At 39.8% G+C, this 21,101-nt stretch overlaps 1 protein-coding gene across 2 annotated transcripts in view; it reads left to right on the top strand.

Annotated features, from left to right (window-relative positions):
- LOC126411141 (uncharacterized) overlaps positions 1–8,683 on the top strand; it is a 160,462-nt gene extending 151,779 nt beyond the window's left edge. Inside the window, exons 4-6 of one of the 2 annotated variants that reach the window (XM_050081341.1) lie at positions 1,642–1,781; positions 5,211–5,396; positions 8,357–8,683. In XM_050081341.1, coding sequence (XP_049937298.1) covers positions 1,642–1,781; positions 5,211–5,396; positions 8,357–8,538 — 508 coding nt within the window. In that variant the 3' untranslated portion in view covers positions 8,539–8,683. The remainder of the gene's footprint in view (positions 1–1,641; positions 1,782–5,210; positions 5,397–8,356) is intronic. The other variant, XM_050081342.1, reaches the window with a different exon arrangement.
- Positions 8,684–21,101: the final 12,418 nt, after the last annotated feature.

The raw sequence follows: 21,101 nt of genomic DNA, 5'->3' as shown, positions 1-21,101 counted from the left end.
AGCTATGCTTTACAGTGCTTGGTGTTTTGAATGTTTCATGCTTATCCATTTATGAAACTATCTTATTTAGTAAGGATTACTTCTTGGGGACTGGCAAATTATTTCTGTAAAAGAAGTTTTGAATATGAAAAATAAATTTTAAGAATAGGTTCCCAATTTTAATATGCCAATTTATTATGCTGTTACTATGTATTATGGTGTCCTTATTTTGATATGTCCTTAAACAGTTACTGATTAACTTAGATTTTGAGCATATGAACCTACTTGGGTATTGTGTACTGAACCGGGAACCTAGAAACGATGGAGAGGCTTTGTCCCCTGTAGTCCTCAGCGGTTCACAATCCCACAGCAGTCCACCCACCTCACCGCTGCCCCACACCGAACCCAGGGTTATTGTGCAGTTTGGCCCCCAGTGAACCCGCTCCCCTCTGGGGAACATCTCATACCAGATGAATATAACCCCAAATGTTTGTGTGGTAGAGTAATTATGGTGTACACATACATGGAGACAGTGTTTGCACAGCAATCACCAACATAGTGTAACTGAGGCAGAATAAGGGGAACCAGCCCACATTCGCCGAGGCAGATGGAAAACCACCTAAAAACCATCCACAGGCTGGCCTGCACATCGGACCTCACCACTAATCTGCCAGGCGGATTCATACCAGGGACAAGCATGCATTCCCGCTTGGGAAGCAGCGCGTTGGACTATGTGGCTATCCGGGCGGGTGTCGTGAACCTACTTACTTTCACTTCTTTTTTGCTGATAGTAAATATAACTGTGTCTTCATTTTGGCCTGTTCAGTATCACTTGTACAACTGGTGCTTTATGATAAAACTGGACGAATAAAAAGTCATTCAGTGACTCTGCTGTCTGTTAGTGGAGACAGACCTTCTCCACTCAAGTTTACATTACATAGTGAAAAGTGTGTGTGTGTGTGGGGGGGGGGGGGGGGGGGGGAGGTTGGAGAGTAGAAAAATTATTTTTGAAGTCATTAGCCCACTGCAGACTACAAATGTGGGAAGCACTGCTTGTACATAGGTGGAAATACCAGCAAAAATATATTTATGTTAATATTGATAAATGTTTTATACAATAAGGATTTGTCTTGTTCACTACCATGACAATATTATAAAAAGGGCAGTTGCTACTCACCATATAGGGGAGGTAAGAATATACAACAGTAAGTGTGATAACATAACAAAACAGTTAGCAGATAATATGTCACAGCTTATCTTTATTCTCAAAAATGTTTTGTCAAAGAGAGGATGACTGTAAGAAACAGGAAATAACTATTTCTTATGGGCTTTCATAGTCTTAATGCAAATTGTTTTTCACAAGAACTGTATTTATAATAAATTAAGTGTAATATGATTTATGATAGTAAATCATAGAACATGTTTGTTATTTTAAACTTTTTCAGTCACCAAGCAAATGCAGGAAGCCAATAAATTTGTGGGGTTTATTCAAAAGGAGCTTTACTGGCCACTGTGTTGACACTGTGTAGAGCTTTACAAGTTTGTTGAAACAGTTCTTTAAGTGTGAAGTATAAATACTTTAGTAATGGGCAACATATTATTCCAGAAGGCAATGAAGCATTACACTGTTTTATTACAGTTGTAAACAATGTGTCATTTCAGGAAACATGTGAAGGAGCTGTTGGATCTTCGTGGTTCTACATGGGCGTACAGCACTGAAGAATCATTAAGTGGATACAAAATAGTATTGAAAACACTGAAAGAACATGGTGAAAACTCTACATTTTTTGGAAATACATTGCGTGAGTACTCCAGATTTTCTGTGTGTTTCTGTTAATTTATAACATGTACTCATACTTAAGCAGTGGACGTAATTTCTTTTTGTCTTTATGTGCACGTATGGAAATATTACTTACCTTATATACTGAACAGCAGATTTAAATCGTAAATGATTCATGATTCTGTTAGTTGGTGTTTCGACAGATTAAATTGTTACACACTACAGAAGAGCTAAAACATATTATTTCTTTCTTTGGCCTGCATCTGTTTTAAGATAGAGGATCTGTTTTATTCCTCATGAACATCCTTCTACCATTGTGGTTGAAACAGTTACAATGATGTGCTTCTGACAAGAAGCTGAAACTTGTGTTTTTTGAAATGATTATTTGTGACCTAGATCACATAACTAATGAGGAAGTATTGAATAGGATTGGGGAGAAGAGAAGTTTGTGGCACAACTTGATTAGAAGAAGGGATCGGTTGGTACGACATGTTCTGAGGCATCAAGGGATCACCAATTTAGTATTGGAGGGCAGCGTGGATGGTAAAAATCGTAGAGGTAGACCAAGAGATGAATACACTAAGCAGATTCAGAAGGATGTAGGTTGTGGTAGGTACTGGGAGATGAAGAAGCTTGCACAGGATAGAGTAGCATGGAGAGCTGCATCAAACCAGTCTCAGGACTGATGACCACAACAACAACAACAACATATATGGGAAACAGTACATCTGTTACTTAAGCAGATGTAAACAGATTCAATCCACAAATCATGCAATACAAAATTTGAATGATAAATTATTGCCAACTGGTATTGTATGCGATTTGACAAAAGCATTTGATTCTGCAGGTCACGGTATTCTCCTACAGAGACTAAAGTATTATGAAATTAGACATCTTGATGATAATTGGTTTTATCTTATCTAACTATAAGGCTGCAGTGTTGCATTAACAAACTCAGGAAAGGTACATAATGAAACATTATCTTCGGAGTGGGGAATAATCACCAAAGGAGTACCAGAGGAGTCTTTGTTATGTTCTTTTTATATATAAATGATCTTCCATCATATATGCAAGAAACCAAAATAATTCTCTTTGCTGATGACACAACTATTATAATTAAGCATAGTGGAGTAACTTTGACAAATGAAAATATTTGCTTGGAAGTTTCAAATGGACTGTTACTGAATTTAAATAAAACATAAATCACACAATTCAATGCTGCACAAGGCCTGATCAAACCACTACAAATAATAAATAAAAGAAAATATTCTAAATTATTAGGTGCTTATGTTGATAAGAACCTAAACTGGAAGTCCCATGTTGCAGATCTTCATAAACATCTTAGCTCTGCAACTTTTGCATTAGAGATTTGAAAGATGAAAATGTAAAGAAGTTGACTTAATTTTCTTATTTACATTCACTAATATCATATGGCATTATATACTGGTGTAACTTATCATTGAGGAAGAAGAGTGTTTGTTGCCCAGAAGCATGTAATAAGGATAATGTGTACTGTCTAGTCTAGAAACACTTATATAAAGTTCTTTAACATGTTGACTGCCACATGCTAAGAGATGGATGTTTCACCAACAGGACAGACAGGCCATGATGTCAGCTGTGAAGCTCTCCAGTCGCCACTAGCAGGCACACGATGTCAGGCATAGGACTCCACTGTGGCCACTGGCAGACTCATGGTTGTCAACGGTTTAAACAATTACGCAGAATGACTATGGTCTCACAGTGCATTTACTCCTTTATAAAGTTTATTGTTAACAATACATCACAGTTTGAAAACAACAGCAACAACACACACACACACACACACACACACACACACACACACACACACACACACACACACTCTCTCTTTTTCTCTTTGTGTGTGTGTGTGTGTGTGTGTGTGTGTGTGTGTGTGTGTGTGTGATGTGTTCAGTACGTTGGGTATCTTCTGCTGATAAGATGTACTGTAATTGTAAACTCGACTCATTCCACATCATAGTGAAAGGTTGCAGTTATGATTCATGAAACATGTAAATGATAAATAGTTATTCTCAAAATGTAAATATTCTGCTAAATTTATACACATGTTATAGATCCTACAGTAACCATATAAGCATAAGTTGAGCAACACAATTGCTATTGCTAGTATGCCTCTCTCCTGTATGGAAAATTTTGTATTGTGTGAGACAGCACTGTCCTGTTATTGTAGCGTTTGATGGAGTAAACATGCTAACATTTCCATTACATGCGCACGCACACACACGTGTGCACACACACACACACACGCGTGCGCGCGCGCGCGCACACACACACACACACACACACACACACACACACACACAAAATAAGCCATATCTGTGATACTCTTGCTTGACTAAACTGGTCATATAAACTACTCTGTGTGTCACAGTTCTCTTCAATGTATGCAGTGATGCAAGAGTGTAGCTTGATGTTACTGTGTAGAGGACAGGGAGATCTGTACAAATTGGGAGATAAAAAATTACTAAAGAAAATAAAGCCAAACAGGACCTGAAGAGGCACGAGGAAGACTAGGGCTAGAATAAAAGGCAAGATGTAGGATAGTGACAAAGAATAGTGTGTGAGACGGAATGCTCAGGAAGTGCTAGGGATATTTCAAGACAGCTTATGAAATCCATTATGTGCTCTACAACTGGATGATACAATTTGATCTTTGTGTTGGTTCACTGGAGGCTGTTCATGCAAATAAACAACTACTTTAATGTCATTCTTAAACAGTAGAGTTAGTACACATCATATATGCTAGAAAGAGACATGCATGTCACAGGACACCTCGGCTGTTCATAGGGGTATCAATTGGAGGTAGATGTTATACATGAATGGTCCAGAGTCATACATAGCATGTGTGGTTGACAGAATACCGCTCTGGGTGCTATAGGAAGAATCATGGCTAAGCTGTTCAATTTAGATCATCGTAAAAATCTGTGACAGACATGAGAGAATGGGGTTTGAGCTGTTACTCTCCATGATGGTACTCTATGATAAAGGGGCTGCTTTTTTATGATTAGTTAACAGTGTTGCTAAAAGATATAATGGAAACAGATGGATGCAGCATTGGAAAGTGGTTCGCAAAACAGTTTTGTTAGGTACAAATTATCTGAACGCTTGATCTTCAAACAAAAAGGGAAATTATGAAAACTGGTGTAGTACATTGTATTTATAAGAAAGGAAGTACCATATTTGGAGTCAACATGAAAATAAGAGGTAATGTACTATGACAGCAAGATCGTAGACACTGGGAATATTGATGTTCAGTGATAAGCAGAGACCCACTTAGTAAAGGGACAGGAGTTGTGAAAGATACTGGATGAAGTAGCTGGTGTCATTAATGTGGAGAGATGTACAATAATAGATGAAGATGGTGGTAGATGAGGATGATCTAAACAAAGTTTTTTTTTCTCCTTTTTTACAGAATCTGGATCTCATCTCCAATCCATTCAGATGGTGTTGACTAAACAAGCAGAGGCAGCAGCTGTTGATTCAAATACACTTGCTTACAATAAAAGATACTTGCAGGATCAGGGAAAGGATGTGCTTGTATTGGACAGCATAGGGCCATTACCACCATATCCCATTGTTGTCAACTCGCGTATGGACGGTGAGTTATTTGTCTAACTAGTAGAAGACTTTCATCAAATCAATACAATCTGTCAGTCAGACTTTGTGTGACTTTCTCCTGTGCAAATTATGCCTTCAAAGAATATGTATACAACATGCAGGTCATTTTGAGGAAAATTAGATTACAATTATAAAACATGTAGACTTAAACTGTGTGGGAATGGAATGACACAGCAACTGGCAACGAATTTCATAGTTGAAGTATGTGGGACAGTATGATTCTTGTGGACAAAAACTCTAAATTGCATGCTGATTCACCATGAAATTCTGGCAGCATATGGACCAAATGGACGATGCATCCATCCATAGTTAATCAGTACCAACAATCTGACCAACGTCGCCCACACAGGGGCGATGCTGACCAAGATGTGAGGTCACTGACATCGACAACAGACAATGATACCCAGATAACTTGAGGAGCTGATTCACAGCTGTTGCAGATTTTCTGATGATGAGGGCTTTCCTACAATGGTTCTCAACTGGCTCTGTGACCAAAGAGCAGATTTCTGTCATCGAGGAATTGAACGAATTTGAGTGTTCCAATCGTTGTTTACAAAGGCATGGTGGATTATGTTGAAAAATAGTGTCATCTATTTGTGCCATTTGGAAGCGTGGTCCAGCATTCAGTAAAAGTTACTTGGCTTTCCATAATAATGTGCAACTTACTTTTCAAAGTCCCCTTGTAAAAACACTGATTACAGTTACGTGAATTCTAAGTTAGGGAACAAAAGCGTATTTGAGGATAAGCTCACCATGTTGGTGCAGACACAGCCAGTTGTGTGTGTGTGTGTGTGTGTGTGTGTGTGTGTGTGTGTGTGTATGTGTGTGTGCACTTACACTGGAGAATGAGTGGTATGTCAAAAGCTAGTTACGTCTTTGTGCTGTCACTTGTCTGTGTGCTACACGTCAGTTGGCTGTATATGAGTGGTTGCTTTTTCCAATTTTTATTTATGTGACAATGAATTATTACCTTGATCACTATATGTTGAGCAGGAGCAATGAAATAAATCAAAAGAAATGGGAAATCAAATGGCAACAGAAGTTTACGTCATTAGAAACAGAAGGTCGATTCATGAAATAATGTTTTACAGCAACCTCTGATCAGAGATATGATGTGTGTTGTAATGGATTCGCTAACAAGAGATACAGATAAAGAGATATAGAATTGGTCTACATTTTTATTACCTCATTTTCACTTTTCAGTTGTATGATGAAACATGTAGATTCTACAGAGCAGTTGCAAAATGTATTTTAAAAGACCAAGTAAAATTATTCTAAGAAAATTATAGGCAGAGAAAATGAAAGAAAGATTAACAATAAATTTTGGAAGGACTGTTTTAAAAGATGTGAAATAAGAAAGTGGCAGAAGGGGCAGTAAATAAGTCAGAGATTAAGAATGGCAATCAGAAAAGTAAGTGTAGTGAAGACAGACTGTCCACAATCAACGTTCAAAGGAAATGAATTGTGAAAGTGAAATGGAAGAAAAAATTGGACAAAAATACACACGCGCACACACACACTGCAGGCAGTGTGGGAAAAAAGAGAGAAGTACAAAGCTGAACAGAGAGGCAGACAGAATCATTCTTCTCCCACACACTAATCAACGTCGAAATCGTCCCATCACAAGGCATTTCTTCTTTATTTTTCCTAGTCTACTTCTCTCCCCTATTCCTTAGCACCTATTTATTTAGCCACTCTCCATACCTAGCTAAACACATACACCTCCACACTTACATCCGAAGTGCTTCCAGCCTCCTTTTGTCTGTTCTTCTCAAGGTCTTTGTTTCAGCTGCATAGAGTGCCACATTCCAGACAAAACACTAAGTCAAGTTTTTCCTGAGCTCTTTATCTAGCTTTTCAAACTATAAGTTTCTCTTTTTATTGAAAGCTTCATTAGATAAATAAGAAAGAAAGAGGCAAGAACAACAGAGATTAGACTAGGTTGAGGCCAACTGCTTAGTGGAAAGTAAACACATCTTCTGTTGTACTTGGAAGAAGATTCTAGTTGCTTAAATCATGAAGTGGGTGGGCAAAATGATATCTCCATCTATATTTCTGAGTGTATATTGCAATTGGATATTAAATTTTATGGGTACAAACTGTTCTTATGCATTTAGTCTTTGATAGATTTGTATTATTCATGCAAAAATGTTGAACAGATTCCTCATGAGCTAGTTTGTAAGGGGTGATCCAAAAGTAAACAGAAGTATTCAACTGCAAATCCCATATCACACCGAACATTAACAAAATTTCATAAGCTTCAAAATGGTGTCCAGTTTTTAAAGTTATTGACTTGACAGTTATTGTTTCACCTATTCTGTATCTTGAAAATATTTAAGTTCTATGTCTTTCTATCAGGAAAAAGACACAGGACAGCAGACCCAGTGGGCAGAGTAGGCATGAAATAATTGTCCTTTTGTTTTAGCCAAAAATTCTCTCACACTCAATGCTGTTTGGTACAAAGCATTGTCCTTTAAAGAAGCCACACTTGATTACCACAATGCAGGCTATTTCATTAGTATAGAAAGGAGTCAAAATACATGGGCATCCATATATTTAACAATTTTTCAGAGCATATTGAATACCTTGTGGGTAATGTAGTGGCATTAAAGGTGCAACTTAAGAGATTTCTGCTGGGCAACTACTACTCAACTGAACAGCAAATCCACAGAAACTCTTAAAATTAATGTATTATGTTATATTATAATTAATTTCAGCACTACAATACTGTATTTTATAAATGCATTTCATTATATTGCATCTAAATATGTACGTGCTTGACTTCTTTCCAAATTAGAGAGACCCCTCTCCATAAGATCCATAGAATATTATTTATTTAATGTAATGTTCGCAGCTTTACAATATAGAAATTCAACCCACATAAATTGCTCAAAATGGAAGCAGCAAACAAGCACTGATAAAATTGCCTTCCTTTTACAGGTGAACTTAAGGAAACAATTGTTAGAGCACTGAAAAGTTTTGACAAGAGTGAAATATGGCAAACAAAATTTGCTCAATATGGTATACAGAAATTTGTGACAAACCATGTGGATTCATATGACAAGCTTCGAACTGTAACAGAGTACATAAGAGATCTAAATCATGCCATACGTTATTACTGATATCAAGTTTTCATTATCTTGCTGGCTTGTTTGGCAAAGGAGGAAATGAGCCAATGTCCTACTTTAAGTGTTTATATGTCTTGTAATGACTTATATATTATTTTATTTATGAATGTTACAATAATAAACAACATAGTTTTATTAATATTTGTAACATTATTATTTTACATTTCCTGATACTTAACAGTATTGCAAATATTTTCTTTTCAAAAGTAAAGATTCAATAATAAATCTTCATCACCCCTCATTTTCATGACAGGTGGATATTTCTCCCAATCTTTCGAAATCTACTCCTCTTCCCATCCTGAAGAACTTACTAACAGTTCCAAATGCAATGAATAGTCTTTTTTACTATTAAATTTCTCTACTGGCAGTATGAGATCCAACCTTCGGAAGGTAAGTACTTTTCAGTCATTCTATCCACTCTCAGTTTTACAAATAATAAATCTTCTTGCACCCTTGTCTGTATCCACAAAATTCCCACCACAACCTAAGTGTTGACCTATATGATAGAGGAAACCTACCTATAGAGGGTTTCAGAAAACAGATAAACTGATAAAGTTTTAATATTATAATTGCTAAATGAGATAGAAATTTTACTCATTAAGAGCTTAATTCAAGAAGACCATGACTTATGAGCGGCATTTTCTAAAATTTTCTCCTTTTTAATGTCACTAATCTGAATAAGAAAAATTATTTTCCCCACTTTACTTACAAGGGTAGCGTCTGAAATGCAGGTCACTGATTTTGATCAAGTTTTGCGAGGACATTCTACATTGAAAATTAAGACGTGTTTCTTCTTTTTGCCAGAAAGTTGATGATGGAAAATTGTATTTTCAGTGTTAAACATTGAAAGACCATCTAAAAAATATTTTTATTAATATAGTATGGGGTCCAAAGTTAATGATGTTTGAATTATTAATGTTTTTGCATTTTCATGGTGTAGCCTGAGAGTTTAGGGGTCTAGCAGAGTGAGGTTAGTGGTCACCAGTTAATCCATAAATGTTGTTCACAAATTCAGGGTGTCCAGATCGAGAGCTCCTTGGCAAGTGAACATGACTTGATCAAATTGTTTCATATCACTGTCAATTTGTGTGTGTGTGTGTGTGTGTGTGTGTGTGTGTGTGTGTGTGTGAACTATCAAAATGGTGGCGCATCAACAACCTTCGACAAGTATTCCAGTGGAATGTGAAGTTCAAAATGTTGAAAATGTTGCTGATGTTGGTAAAAACATGAGCGAAGAAAGCAAACAAGAACTCACTGCTCTGAAACGAGGACTGTTCTACCGACTACCCTTCCCACCCCTCCCACAGTGGTATTTTGCCACCCACATACACAATATCTTCCTCCATCCCTATGTCAGTCCTGCTTCCAACCCCTTGCCTCATGGCTCATATCCCTGAAATAGACGTAGATGGAAGGCCTTCTCATTCATCCCCCTAACACCATCTACTGCAGTCTGGTCAAAGGTGTCAAATAACCCATTAAAGGCCGAGCTGCCTGTGAAAGCAGTCATGTGCTGCACAAACTAAGCTGCAACCACTGTGCTGCCTTCTATACTGTGCTGTCTGACCCCATGAATGGTCACCGACAAACTGTAACCAAGAGACAGCTGCACCACACAGTTTCCAAGCAGACTGCCCAACACAACGTTCTTCACTTCAGTGACTGCTTCACAGCATGTGCCATCCGGATTCTTCCTACCAACACCAGCTTTTCTGAACTGCTTCGGGCATCAACATTCATTTCCATAACCCTCCTGGCCTAAACCTTCGTTCCTGAAATCTCCTTGGCCTCAGCCTTCATTAGACCCTGTCCTTCACCCACCATCCCCTTCCCCTCTCCCATTCCAGCACTACACAGCTTTCTATTCCACTAATGTACCCACAGTCTTGCTATCCCTCCTCTACTTCTCTCCTTTTCTGCCCCCCGAGGGCCCTTCCCCCCCCCCCCCCCCCACCCCCCCAATCACCCGTCTAAGCCCCTAACAGCTCCTAGCTACCCTCACCACATTCCTGCATGATCTCACAGGCAGCATTTCACTGTCCCCCACTCCTACCCTGCTATCTCTTCCCCTCCCTGCCCCAGCCTCCTCCATAACCCCCTCCCCTCCCCCCACTACCCAGATTGCTACTCCCATCACATGCAATTGCTCACAGTCCAGCTTCAGTGGCCAGAGACTGTGGTCATGTGTGTGTGAGTTGTGGTTGCATGATGAATATATGAATATATGTGTGTGTGTGGGTATTCGTGGGGGGGGGGGGGGGGTCCTTTAGGAAAAGACATTTCAGCCACCAAAAGTGCATGTGTTTAGCAGTCTTTTTGTTGTGCCTGTCTGCAACTCAACATTTCCTCTACATGGTGATGGTGAGTAGCAATCTCTCTTTTTCATAATAATGTCATTATTCCGCCCTGGATTTTCCATTATTAGATATCAATTTGGATGTGTACTGAGTGTATAAAAGCTTATCTTGAAAAACAGGTGTGGACCAATGAATGAAATTTGATAGCATTCACCCTATAAGAAATTCTCTCCACTGATGCAGTGTTGCATGATTTTGAAGATGTGTGATGAAATTCTTTACCTGTCTGAAAAATAAAGATCATGTGGTTGACGAAGAGAGTTAGATTTCAGTGGAATCACTTTCATGGTGCAAGTGGTGAGCATAATCATCTATGAAAGGCCTGTCACAGTGCATTATGTCAGTTTGGCAGCTACATGAATCAAGTGTAATGAAACATTTATGTTGCAGCACATGACATCTCACAATGTGATCCAAATATCATTGATACAGTTGGGAGTCAACTTCCCCAATTTTGAGCATGTCACAAAAATGTTTCCAATTCCATCTGGAGAGCATCAAGTTCTTGTGGGACCTGTGGACCAGACTTTCCATTGCGTTCTTGCCAACATAAGAAAACTGTCGGCAGTAGTTTTCCAGATGCTGTAATAGAATACTACGCAATGTATGAGTGTCTCATTTTATTCACAGTACCAGCTGCCACAAACATTTTCTTCTTGCCTCGATGCATCAAACAAGTACATTTTAAATTGACACTATATTTACATCCTGTTTGGTTGGTGTTAATGACGAAATCTTGGTCATAGGTTGCAATCCAGGCTTTTGTCTGCCACTGAAAGAGCTCAACAGCTTCGAGTGCTTTTTCAGTCGATGTCACTTCTTTCTTGGAAATGTATTTTGTGACGTGGCAGAGGCACATTCTGTCTCATTTTTAATCTCTTTGGCTGTGATGATGATGCTGTTAACTGAAAATTACTGTCCTCTGATTTATACTGCATACTTGTTGTTGCCCACTGCTGAAGAGTAATAGTAGTAGTAGTAGTAGTAGTAGTAGTAGTAGTAGTTATTGTTACATGTTCTCCACATTCCCTGGTTTCAACAAATCTTTTGATCATCCATTTATCAATCGCATTTAATTTATCAACTATGGATCCTTGTGTTTGGGAGACTGTTTCCCATCTCTTCAATAAGTCCTTTCTCATCAACCTGGAAGCTGGTCCCTTGGTTTGGATTTCATTTTGCCAGCGTAAGTGCAGTTATTTTGACATCCAATGGTATCTGCTCCCACACCTTACATCTCTTTGATTCTGGTTCCTACCCTGATCTTCATTTTCTCACCCTGATTTCACATGTGATGACATTGACACACTTGAATCGTCAGTGATATGGGTAACTTTGACAAAATCTGGAAGAGTGTCAGTTTCATTTCATAAACAATCTCTTTGACTTCTACATTTCTCAGTCAAAAGCATCAATACAATTCACTGCCGATTAAATGGAATCTTTCAGAAATGAATGTACTCACAACTGACACAAAGTCATTGTCACAAAACAAATACGAGAAAATTTGTTTGGCATCAAACATCCTGAAATCTCCTTGGCCTCAGCCTTCATTAGACCCTGTCCTTCACCCACCATCTCCTTCCCCTCTCCCATTCCAGCGCTACACAGCTTTCTATTCCACTAATGTACCCGCAGTCTTGCTATCCCTGTCTGGGAAGGGTAGTCGGTAGAACAGTCCTCGTTTCAGAGCACGACAAGACATGGCTGAAAGCGTGATTGAGAATGTGCTTCAGTTGCTCCAGATGTGAATGGTACTGAGCCACGAGGGGAATTCTCTTTTGTGGCTGGACAGTGAGACTGGGAAATGATGAGTGGCTTGAGAAATAAGGCATGGGAGATCTGTTTCTGTACGAGATTGGACGGTATTTTCAATCTGTGGAGGCCTCAGTGAGACCTATGGAATATTTGGAGGGATTGCTCATCACTGTCTGTAACAGGCAGACGACATGTTTTGTTGGTGCTGCACATTTTAGCAATTTCGACCAAGATAAACTCATGCTGCAGTGTTCTTCTTTTGCACGCGCGTGTAGAAGTGTGTAAGGAATCAGCTATGTGAAAGATCCGTGCAATACGTGCATTCATTTACATATATGAAAGCCGACATTGGAATTTTCCCTTGTGTGAAATTGCATATACAAGATTTGTGTGCTGACCTGAAGTTCTAGATTAGCATATTTTACTGTTCATGTCACTTCCATAATCTTTCATTGATTGTATCAATACCCATTTGTGTTGTGATATATTGTGAAATTTCAAACATTTGCTAGTGCCGTAATAAATTCTTATTGTTATTGTCAATTGTACGCTTAAACTTAATTGTGCTCTTTTAAAATTTTTGAGAACAGTAGGCCTATCATTGTGACTTTTCAAGCTTTCCCGATGGATATGTTGTAAATAGTCTTCAATGTTGTAAATAGTCAAGCCGATAATCTCATCAACAGGGGTGTGGGATTTCAACTGAGCTCAGTGTGGAACCCAGCATTGGCTGCTATTAAATCATGATACAAAAATCAAGATTCATCAATAACAGACCTGTCATAAAATTGGTCTACTACGGTTGTTGGTGAGTAATGTCTGGCCTCACTGTTTGCAAACGCAGCGTACAGTGCACATGCAAGAGAGCCGCTCAGCAATTTTCAGCACAGGGAGTTTGAATATGGCACCATCCATCTACAAATTATTGCACATGCACAATTTCCATGCCTGCAAATTCTCTGCGTGCATGTTCTAGAAAATGGGGCATCAACATGTGGATACCGTCAGTTGTACCTACCCACCAGCAAGGTTGAACCACCTGAAGATGTCGGACAGTTGCTCTGAGGAAATATTGTGTAATTTGCACAACATGATCCGACAGTAAGCCAGTGAAAACTATCTACAAGGCCTGTTATTATTCGAAATAATCATTCTCTAACTTCATAGTGAACTACTTGAGAAGTAGGTTACTTTTGAGAATTCTTGGACAGTTGTAAAATTCAGTGATATGAGTGATTTGGATATGTAACCCATTTCAAAGCAAATCAGTGTTTGTGGCTCACAGTTACTGGCACAAAATAAATCACCACTGAATTTCACTGTTGTTGTTGTTGTGGTCATCAGTCCTGAGACTGGTTTGATGCAGCTCTCCATGCTACTCTATCCTGTGCAAGCTTCTTCATCTCCCAGTACCTACCACAACCTACATCCTTCTGAATCTGCTTAGTGTATTCATCTCTTGGTCTACCTCTACGATTTTTACCCTCCACACTGCCCTCCAATGCTAAATTTGTGATCCCTTGAGGCCTCAGGACATGTCCTACCAACCGATCCCTTCTTCTAGTCAAGTTGTGCAACAAACTTCTCTTCTCCCCAATCCTATTCAATACCTCCTCATTAGTTACGTGATCTACCCACCTAATCTTCAACATTCTTCTGTAGCACCACATTTTGAAAGATTCTATTCTCTTCTTGCCCAAACTATTTATTGTCCATGTTTCACTTCCATACGTGGCTACACTCTATACAAATACTTTCAGAAACGACTTCCTGACACTTAAATCTATACTCGATGTTAACAAATTCCTCTTCTTCAGAAATGCTTTTCTTGCCACTGCCAGTCTACATTTTATATCCTCTCTACTTTTACCATCATCAATTAGTTTGCTCCCCAAATAGCAAAACTCCTTTACTACTTTAAGTGTCTCATTTCCTAATTTAATTCCCTCAGCATCACCCGACTTAATTTGACTACATTCCATTATCCTCGTTTTGCTTTTGTTGATATTCATCTTATATCCTCCTTTCAAGACACTGTCCATTCCATTCAACTGCTCTTCCAAGTCCTTTGCTGTCTCTGACAGGATTACAATGTCATCGGCGAACCTCAAAGTTTTTATTTCTTCTCCCTGGATTTTAATACCTACTCCAAATTTTTCTTTTGTTTCCTTTAGTGCTTGCTCAATATACAGATTGAATAACATCGGGGAGAGGCTACAACCCTGTCTTACTCCCTTCCCAACCACTGCTTCCCTTTCATGTCCCTCGACTCTTATAACTGCCATCTGGTTTCTGTACAAATTGTAAATAGCCTTTCGCTCCCTGTATTTTACCCCTGCCACCTTTAGAATTTGAAAGAGAGTATTCCAGTCAACATTGTCAAAAGCTTTCTCTAAGTATACAAATGCTAGAAACGTATGTTTGCCTTGCCTTAATCTTTCTTCTAAGATAAGTCGTAAGGTCAGTATCGCCTCACGTGTTCCACTGTATATCAACACTAATAAAAGTGCGTTTTTGAGAATTTTCGAAAGCTGCCCTTGTCTTTTACATAATCTGTGGTTAATTTGCAGTAATTCGGCGCTTGTGATTTAGTTAGTTTGGCAGGTATTCTAACAAACATATTTGTTATATCCAGTTTTTCCCTAAAGAGTAGTAGCCCTATATATTATATACCTTTATCATAAATTAGCTCTGTTTTTTAATTTTCTAACAATGATAATTAACCTCAAAATGTTTTAGAAAACAAGCTGTTTTCACCACAGGTTTTTGTGTTGCCTTAATAGAAATCTTGTATTGTGTATCTGTTTCAATTTTATAGGAAATTAGCAGATTTTTAGCTCAATGGATTAAAAGACAATTAGTGGACTAAATTTAAAGTTATTTGTTCACTTTCCTATAATACATTGCACCAACCAAAATGTAGCTCCACTGTGAAGCTGTTCTTCAACACTAGATGAGTTGGTTAACATTCATAAGCAGCTGTAAATTGCACAGACAACTGTCAAATGATTGGCAGTTGCTGTGAGTCAATTTGTCGAAAGAGCTCCTGAGAGTCATGTACCTGCAATACCGATATCAGAGGTACCTTAAGTACTATCCTCTCCCGTAGATCCCGTCTCCATTGCAGAAAGTACAGGATCCATCACTACTTATCCATTTGACTGTGAGTGGCATGTCAATGGTAGATCTAGGTGTCTTGTACAGGGTGCACAGGAACTATGGAGGACTCAGGGTGTTGTAATGATCCCCCTAACCAACAAATTTGAGGTACTGTCTCTCACTGAAATTGGAATCGAGCCAGTGGGACTCACTTCACCTGTTTTGGGGAAACCTGTTCTGTCTGGTGTCAAGAGGAGGCAAATGCAAAAGAGTAAGGGTCTATTAATTGTCGGCAGTTCAACTGCATGGCAAATGATGGTACCCCTTGGGAAATGGCAGCAAAGGACAACAAAGGGCACAAGGTGCACTCAGTTTATGTACCAGGGGGCCTCATTCAGCATGTTGAAGAAACTATTCTGGCAGACATTGAGGGAACAGGGTGCAACCAACTGCATATTCTGGCGCATGTTGGAACAAATGATGCCTGTGGTCTGGGCTCCGAGATCATACTTGTGTTACTCCAGCAACTGGCAGAGAAGGTTGAGAAGACCAACCTTGTGTATGGAGTTTCAATGAAGCTTAGAATTTGCAGCATTGTTCCCAGAAGTGATCTGAGTCGAGTGGAAGGACTGAACCAGACATTTCAAAGGTTCTGTGACAAGATAGGCTGTGACTTCCTGGACATGCACCATCGGGTTGAGAACTGTAGGGTCTCTCTAAATCTGTCAGGTGTGCAGTACATATCAGAGGGTGCTACTCAGGTAATTGACCCTGTGTGCAGTGCACACAAGGGTATTTTAGACTAGGCGACTCTCCATGCAATCCAGATAATGATAGCTGTAGGAAATACAGAAGTATCAGTGCAAGATTGAAAAAGAAAAATACCTCCACAGGTGAGTGTATTAGAATCCTAATGGTTAATTGCCAAAGAATTTGTAAGAAAGTGCCAGAATTTGAAGTATTCCTGAGAAGCAGAGAAGCTCACATAATACTAATTACAGCAAGTTGGATGAAATCTTAAATCAATAGCAGTGAGATTTTAGAGGAAAATTTGAGTATATATCGAAAGGATAGGCATATGGGAAACGCAGGTGGTGTGTTCATTGCAGTAGACAAGAACCTCTAATATGTTGTGATAAAAATTGAAGCTGCATGTGAGACTGTTTGGGCAAGACTCAGTATCAGGGTTGGGCATAAAATGGTAATTGGATGCTTCAGTTGCCCCCAAGACTCATCTCATAATGTAACCAAAAACTGTAGAGAGAACCTCAGCTCAGTTGTACCTAAGTTCCCCAATTATACTGTAATCACCTTTGGAGACTTTGTCAAACAGTTAACTGGGAAAATTACAGTTTTGTTAGTGGTGGGCATAAGACTTCCTGTGAAACATTACTAAATGCCTTCTCTAAAAACTCCCTAGGACAACTAGACCTGACCTCTTTGAGAATATCTGCATCAAGACTGGTATCAGTGACCATGAAGTGGTTGTGGCAGCAATGATTACCAAAGTACAAAGGTCAACTAAAAGCAGAAAGATGTATACACTGTGTGATCAAACTATCCAGACGCCTGATTGAAAATGATGATGTACAAGTTTGTGGCACCCTCCATCGGTAATTCTGGAGTTCAGTACAGTGCTGACCCACCCTTAGCCTTAGTGACAGCTTCCACTCTTGCAGGCATATATTCAGTTAGGTGCTGGAAGGTTTCTTAGGGAATAACAGAGCATACTTCACTGAGTGCTGCACTAAGGAGAGATATCGATGTCAGTTGGTGAGGCCTGGCACAAAGTTGGCCTTCCAAAACATCCCAAAGCTGTCCTATAGGATTCAGGTAAGGACTCTGTGCAGGCCAGTCCATTACAGGGATGTTATTGTCGTGTAACCACTCTGCCACAGGCCGTGCATTATGAACAGGTGCTCGCTCAATCATGTTGAAAGATGCAGTTGCCATTCCTGAATTGCTCTCCAGCAATGGGAAAACATCAGTATAGGCCTGTGCTGTGATTGTGCCATGCGAAACAACAAGGGGTGCAAGTCCCCTCCATGAAAAACACGACCACACCATAACACCGCCGCCTCCGAATTTTACTGTTGGCAATACACACAGTGGAAGATGACGTTCACCAGGCATTCCCCATACCCACACCCTGCCATTGGATCGCCACATTGTGTACCATGATTTGTCACTCAACACAATGTTTTTCCACTGTTCAGTCGTCCAATGTTTACAGTCCTTACATCCAAGACATTGTCTGGCATTTACCAGCATGATGTGTGGCTTATGAGCAGCTGCTCGACCATGAAATCCATGTTTTCTCACCTCCCGCCTATCGTAGTACTTGCAGTGGGTCCTGATGCAGTTTGGAATTCCTGTGTGATGGTCTGGATATATGTCTGCCTATTACACATTACAATCCTATTCAACTGTCAGTCGCTTTTGTACTGCAGGTGTCCCTTCACATTTCCACTTCACTATCACATCGGAAACAGTGGACCTAGGGATGTTTAAGTGTGTGGAAATCTTGCATGCAGATATGACACAAGTGACACCCAACCACCTGACCACATTCAAAGTCCGTGAGTTCCTCAGAGCGCCCCATTCCGCTCTCTCACGATGTCTAAAGACTACTGAGGTCACTGATATGGAGTACCTGGCAGTAGGTGGCAGCAAAATGCACCTAATATGGAAAACATAGGTTTTTGGGGGGTGTCCGAATACTTCTGATCACCTAGTGTATATGTACCCAGTAGAACATTTCATGGTGGGAGGGCCCTCCATGATATACACTGTAAAGAAACTTCTGTAGACATAGAGATTACTGCATAATAGATGTAAAACAAAGTGTAAGGCTACAGATAGAGAGATGCTGAATGAAACTTGTTTGGTTGTCAAGCAAGCAATGCCTGATGCCTTCAGTGACTAAAGTAGCTGAATATTGCCAAATGATATTTCACAAAAACCAAAGAAATTCTGGTTGTTTGTAAAGGCTGTTAGGGGCACCAAAGTTAGTGTCCAGTGCCTAGTGAATGAGACAGGAACTAAAATTGAGGCTAGCATAGCAAAAGCTGAAATGCTTAACTCCATTTTCAAATGTTCCTTTACAAATGGAAACCTGGAGAATTGCCCCAATTTAATCCTTGTACCACTGAAATTGGTGTTAAGAGTCAGGGGTGTTGAGAAACAGCCAATTCTTTGAAACTGATCACAGCTCCAGGGTCTTATGGAATCCCTAACAGATTCTCTACTGAATTCGCAGCCCCTCGAACAAAAACTCATGCCCAGTTGTTGGAAAAGAAGCAGAGGTCACACCCGATTACAAAAAAGGTACTAGAAGAGATCCACAACTACCATCTAATACCCTAGACATTGATATGTTGTAGAATCTTAGAACATATCTTGAGCTCAAACATTATGAGGAATCTTGAACAGAATCACCTCCTCAGTTCTAACCAGCATGGATTCCTAAAACACTGATCATGTGAAACCCTACTCACATATTTCTTACATGACATACTCAAAGCTTTGGATCAACGCAGTCAAATAGATGCAGTATTTCTTGATTTCTGAAAAGCATTTGGCTCAGTACAAAACCTACGCTTATTGTCAAAAATACAATCATACGGCGTATCAAGTGAAATTTGTGACTGGACTGAAAACTTCTTGGCATGGAGAAAGAAGCAAATTATCTTGGATGGAGAGTCACCATTAGATGTAGAAGCAACTTCAGGTGTGTCCCATGGAAGTGTATTGGGACCCCTGCTGCTAAAATTTTACATCAATGACCTAGCAGACAATATTAATAGTAACCTCAGACGTTTTGCAGATGCACTTGTCTGTGATGAAGTACTGTCTGAAAGAAGCTGCATAAATATTCAGTCAGAGCTTGATACAATTTCAAATTGGTGCAAAGATTGGCAACTTGTTTTAAGTGTTCGGAAATTTAAAATTGTGCACATCACAAAGTGCAAAAACCTAGTATCATATGACTATGAGTCACTACTGGAATCAGCCAGCCCATGTAAATACCTGGGTGTTATACTTTATAGGAACATGAAATGAAATGATCACATAAGCTCAGTTGTGGGTAAAGCAGGTGGTATGTTTTGGTTTATTGGTAAAATACTGGGGCAACGCAATCACTGTACAAAGCAGATACCTTACAAATCACTCGTGATGGGTTCTTGAATATTGCTCAAATGTGTGAGACCCTTACCAAATAAGACTAACAGGGAATATTGAACATATACAGAGAAAGGCAGCATGAATGGTCAGAGATTGGTTTGATCTGTGGGAGAGTGTCACAAATGTACTGAAGAAACTGAACTGGAAGACCCTTGAAGATAGACATAAACTATACCAAGAAAGTCTATTAAAAAAGTTTCAAGAACTGGCTTTAAATGACTACTCTAGGAATATACTACAACCCTCTACATATCTCTCATGTAGGATCCACGAGGATAAGATAAGAAAAATTACTGCAGGTACAGAGGCATTCAAAGACTCATTCTTCCCCCACTCCATAAGCAAATAGAACAGTAAGAAACCCTAATAACTGGTACAATGGAATGTGCCCTCTGCCATGCATTTCATGGTGGTTTTCAGAGTATAGATGTAGATGCAACAGTCATGGTTGGCTAGTCTGTGTGGAAGGGACTTCCTGGTATGGAATGGGTGGCAGCTGGCAGAGTGTAGGTGTTGGTGGTTAATACATTTACAAACTAATGCTAACCGCTGTGCTGCATTTTACGTGGGCATGGCAACTAACAAGTTGTCTGTCCGCATGAATGGCCACTGACTAACTGTGGTCAAGAGACAGGTGGACCACCCAGTTGCTGAAGTGGGAACTCTTCTTGCAATATATCCTATGCTCCTGTAACCCACTGGCATCAGCCTTTGTTATTCCCTGTCCTTCACCCAGCAGCACCTTCCTCGTTCCAACTCCAGCACTACACAGCCTTCTATTCCACCAATGCACCAACTGTCTTGTTTCCCCTCATCTGCTTCCCTCCTTTCCCAAGCCTCTCCTCCTACTGTCTAACCACCCAAATGCTCCTAGCTGCCCCACCACATCCCTGTAAGCTCCCAGAGACAGTACTTTATCATCCCCCATCCCTACCCTGCTATCCCTCTCCCTCCCCTCCCCACCCCACCACAGCCTCCTTACTGCCACCACCCAGATTGCTTCTCCCATCATGCGTGGTTGCTCACTGTCCAGCCTCTGAGGCTGGAGACTGGTCGTGTGTGTGTGTGTGTGTGTGTGTGTGTGTGTGTGTGTGTGACTTGTGTGTGCATGAATGTGTTGATATCTGATAGAAGTGTATTTAGCAGTGTGAATCATTT

The sequence above is a fragment of the Schistocerca serialis genome, chromosome 1 (assembly GCF_023864345.2).
Source record: "Schistocerca serialis cubense isolate TAMUIC-IGC-003099 chromosome 1, iqSchSeri2.2, whole genome shotgun sequence".
Taxonomy (NCBI): domain Eukaryota; kingdom Metazoa; phylum Arthropoda; class Insecta; order Orthoptera; family Acrididae; genus Schistocerca; species Schistocerca serialis.
The sequence above is the reverse complement of the archived record's forward strand: the minus strand, read 5'-3'. Positions and strand labels throughout refer to the sequence as shown.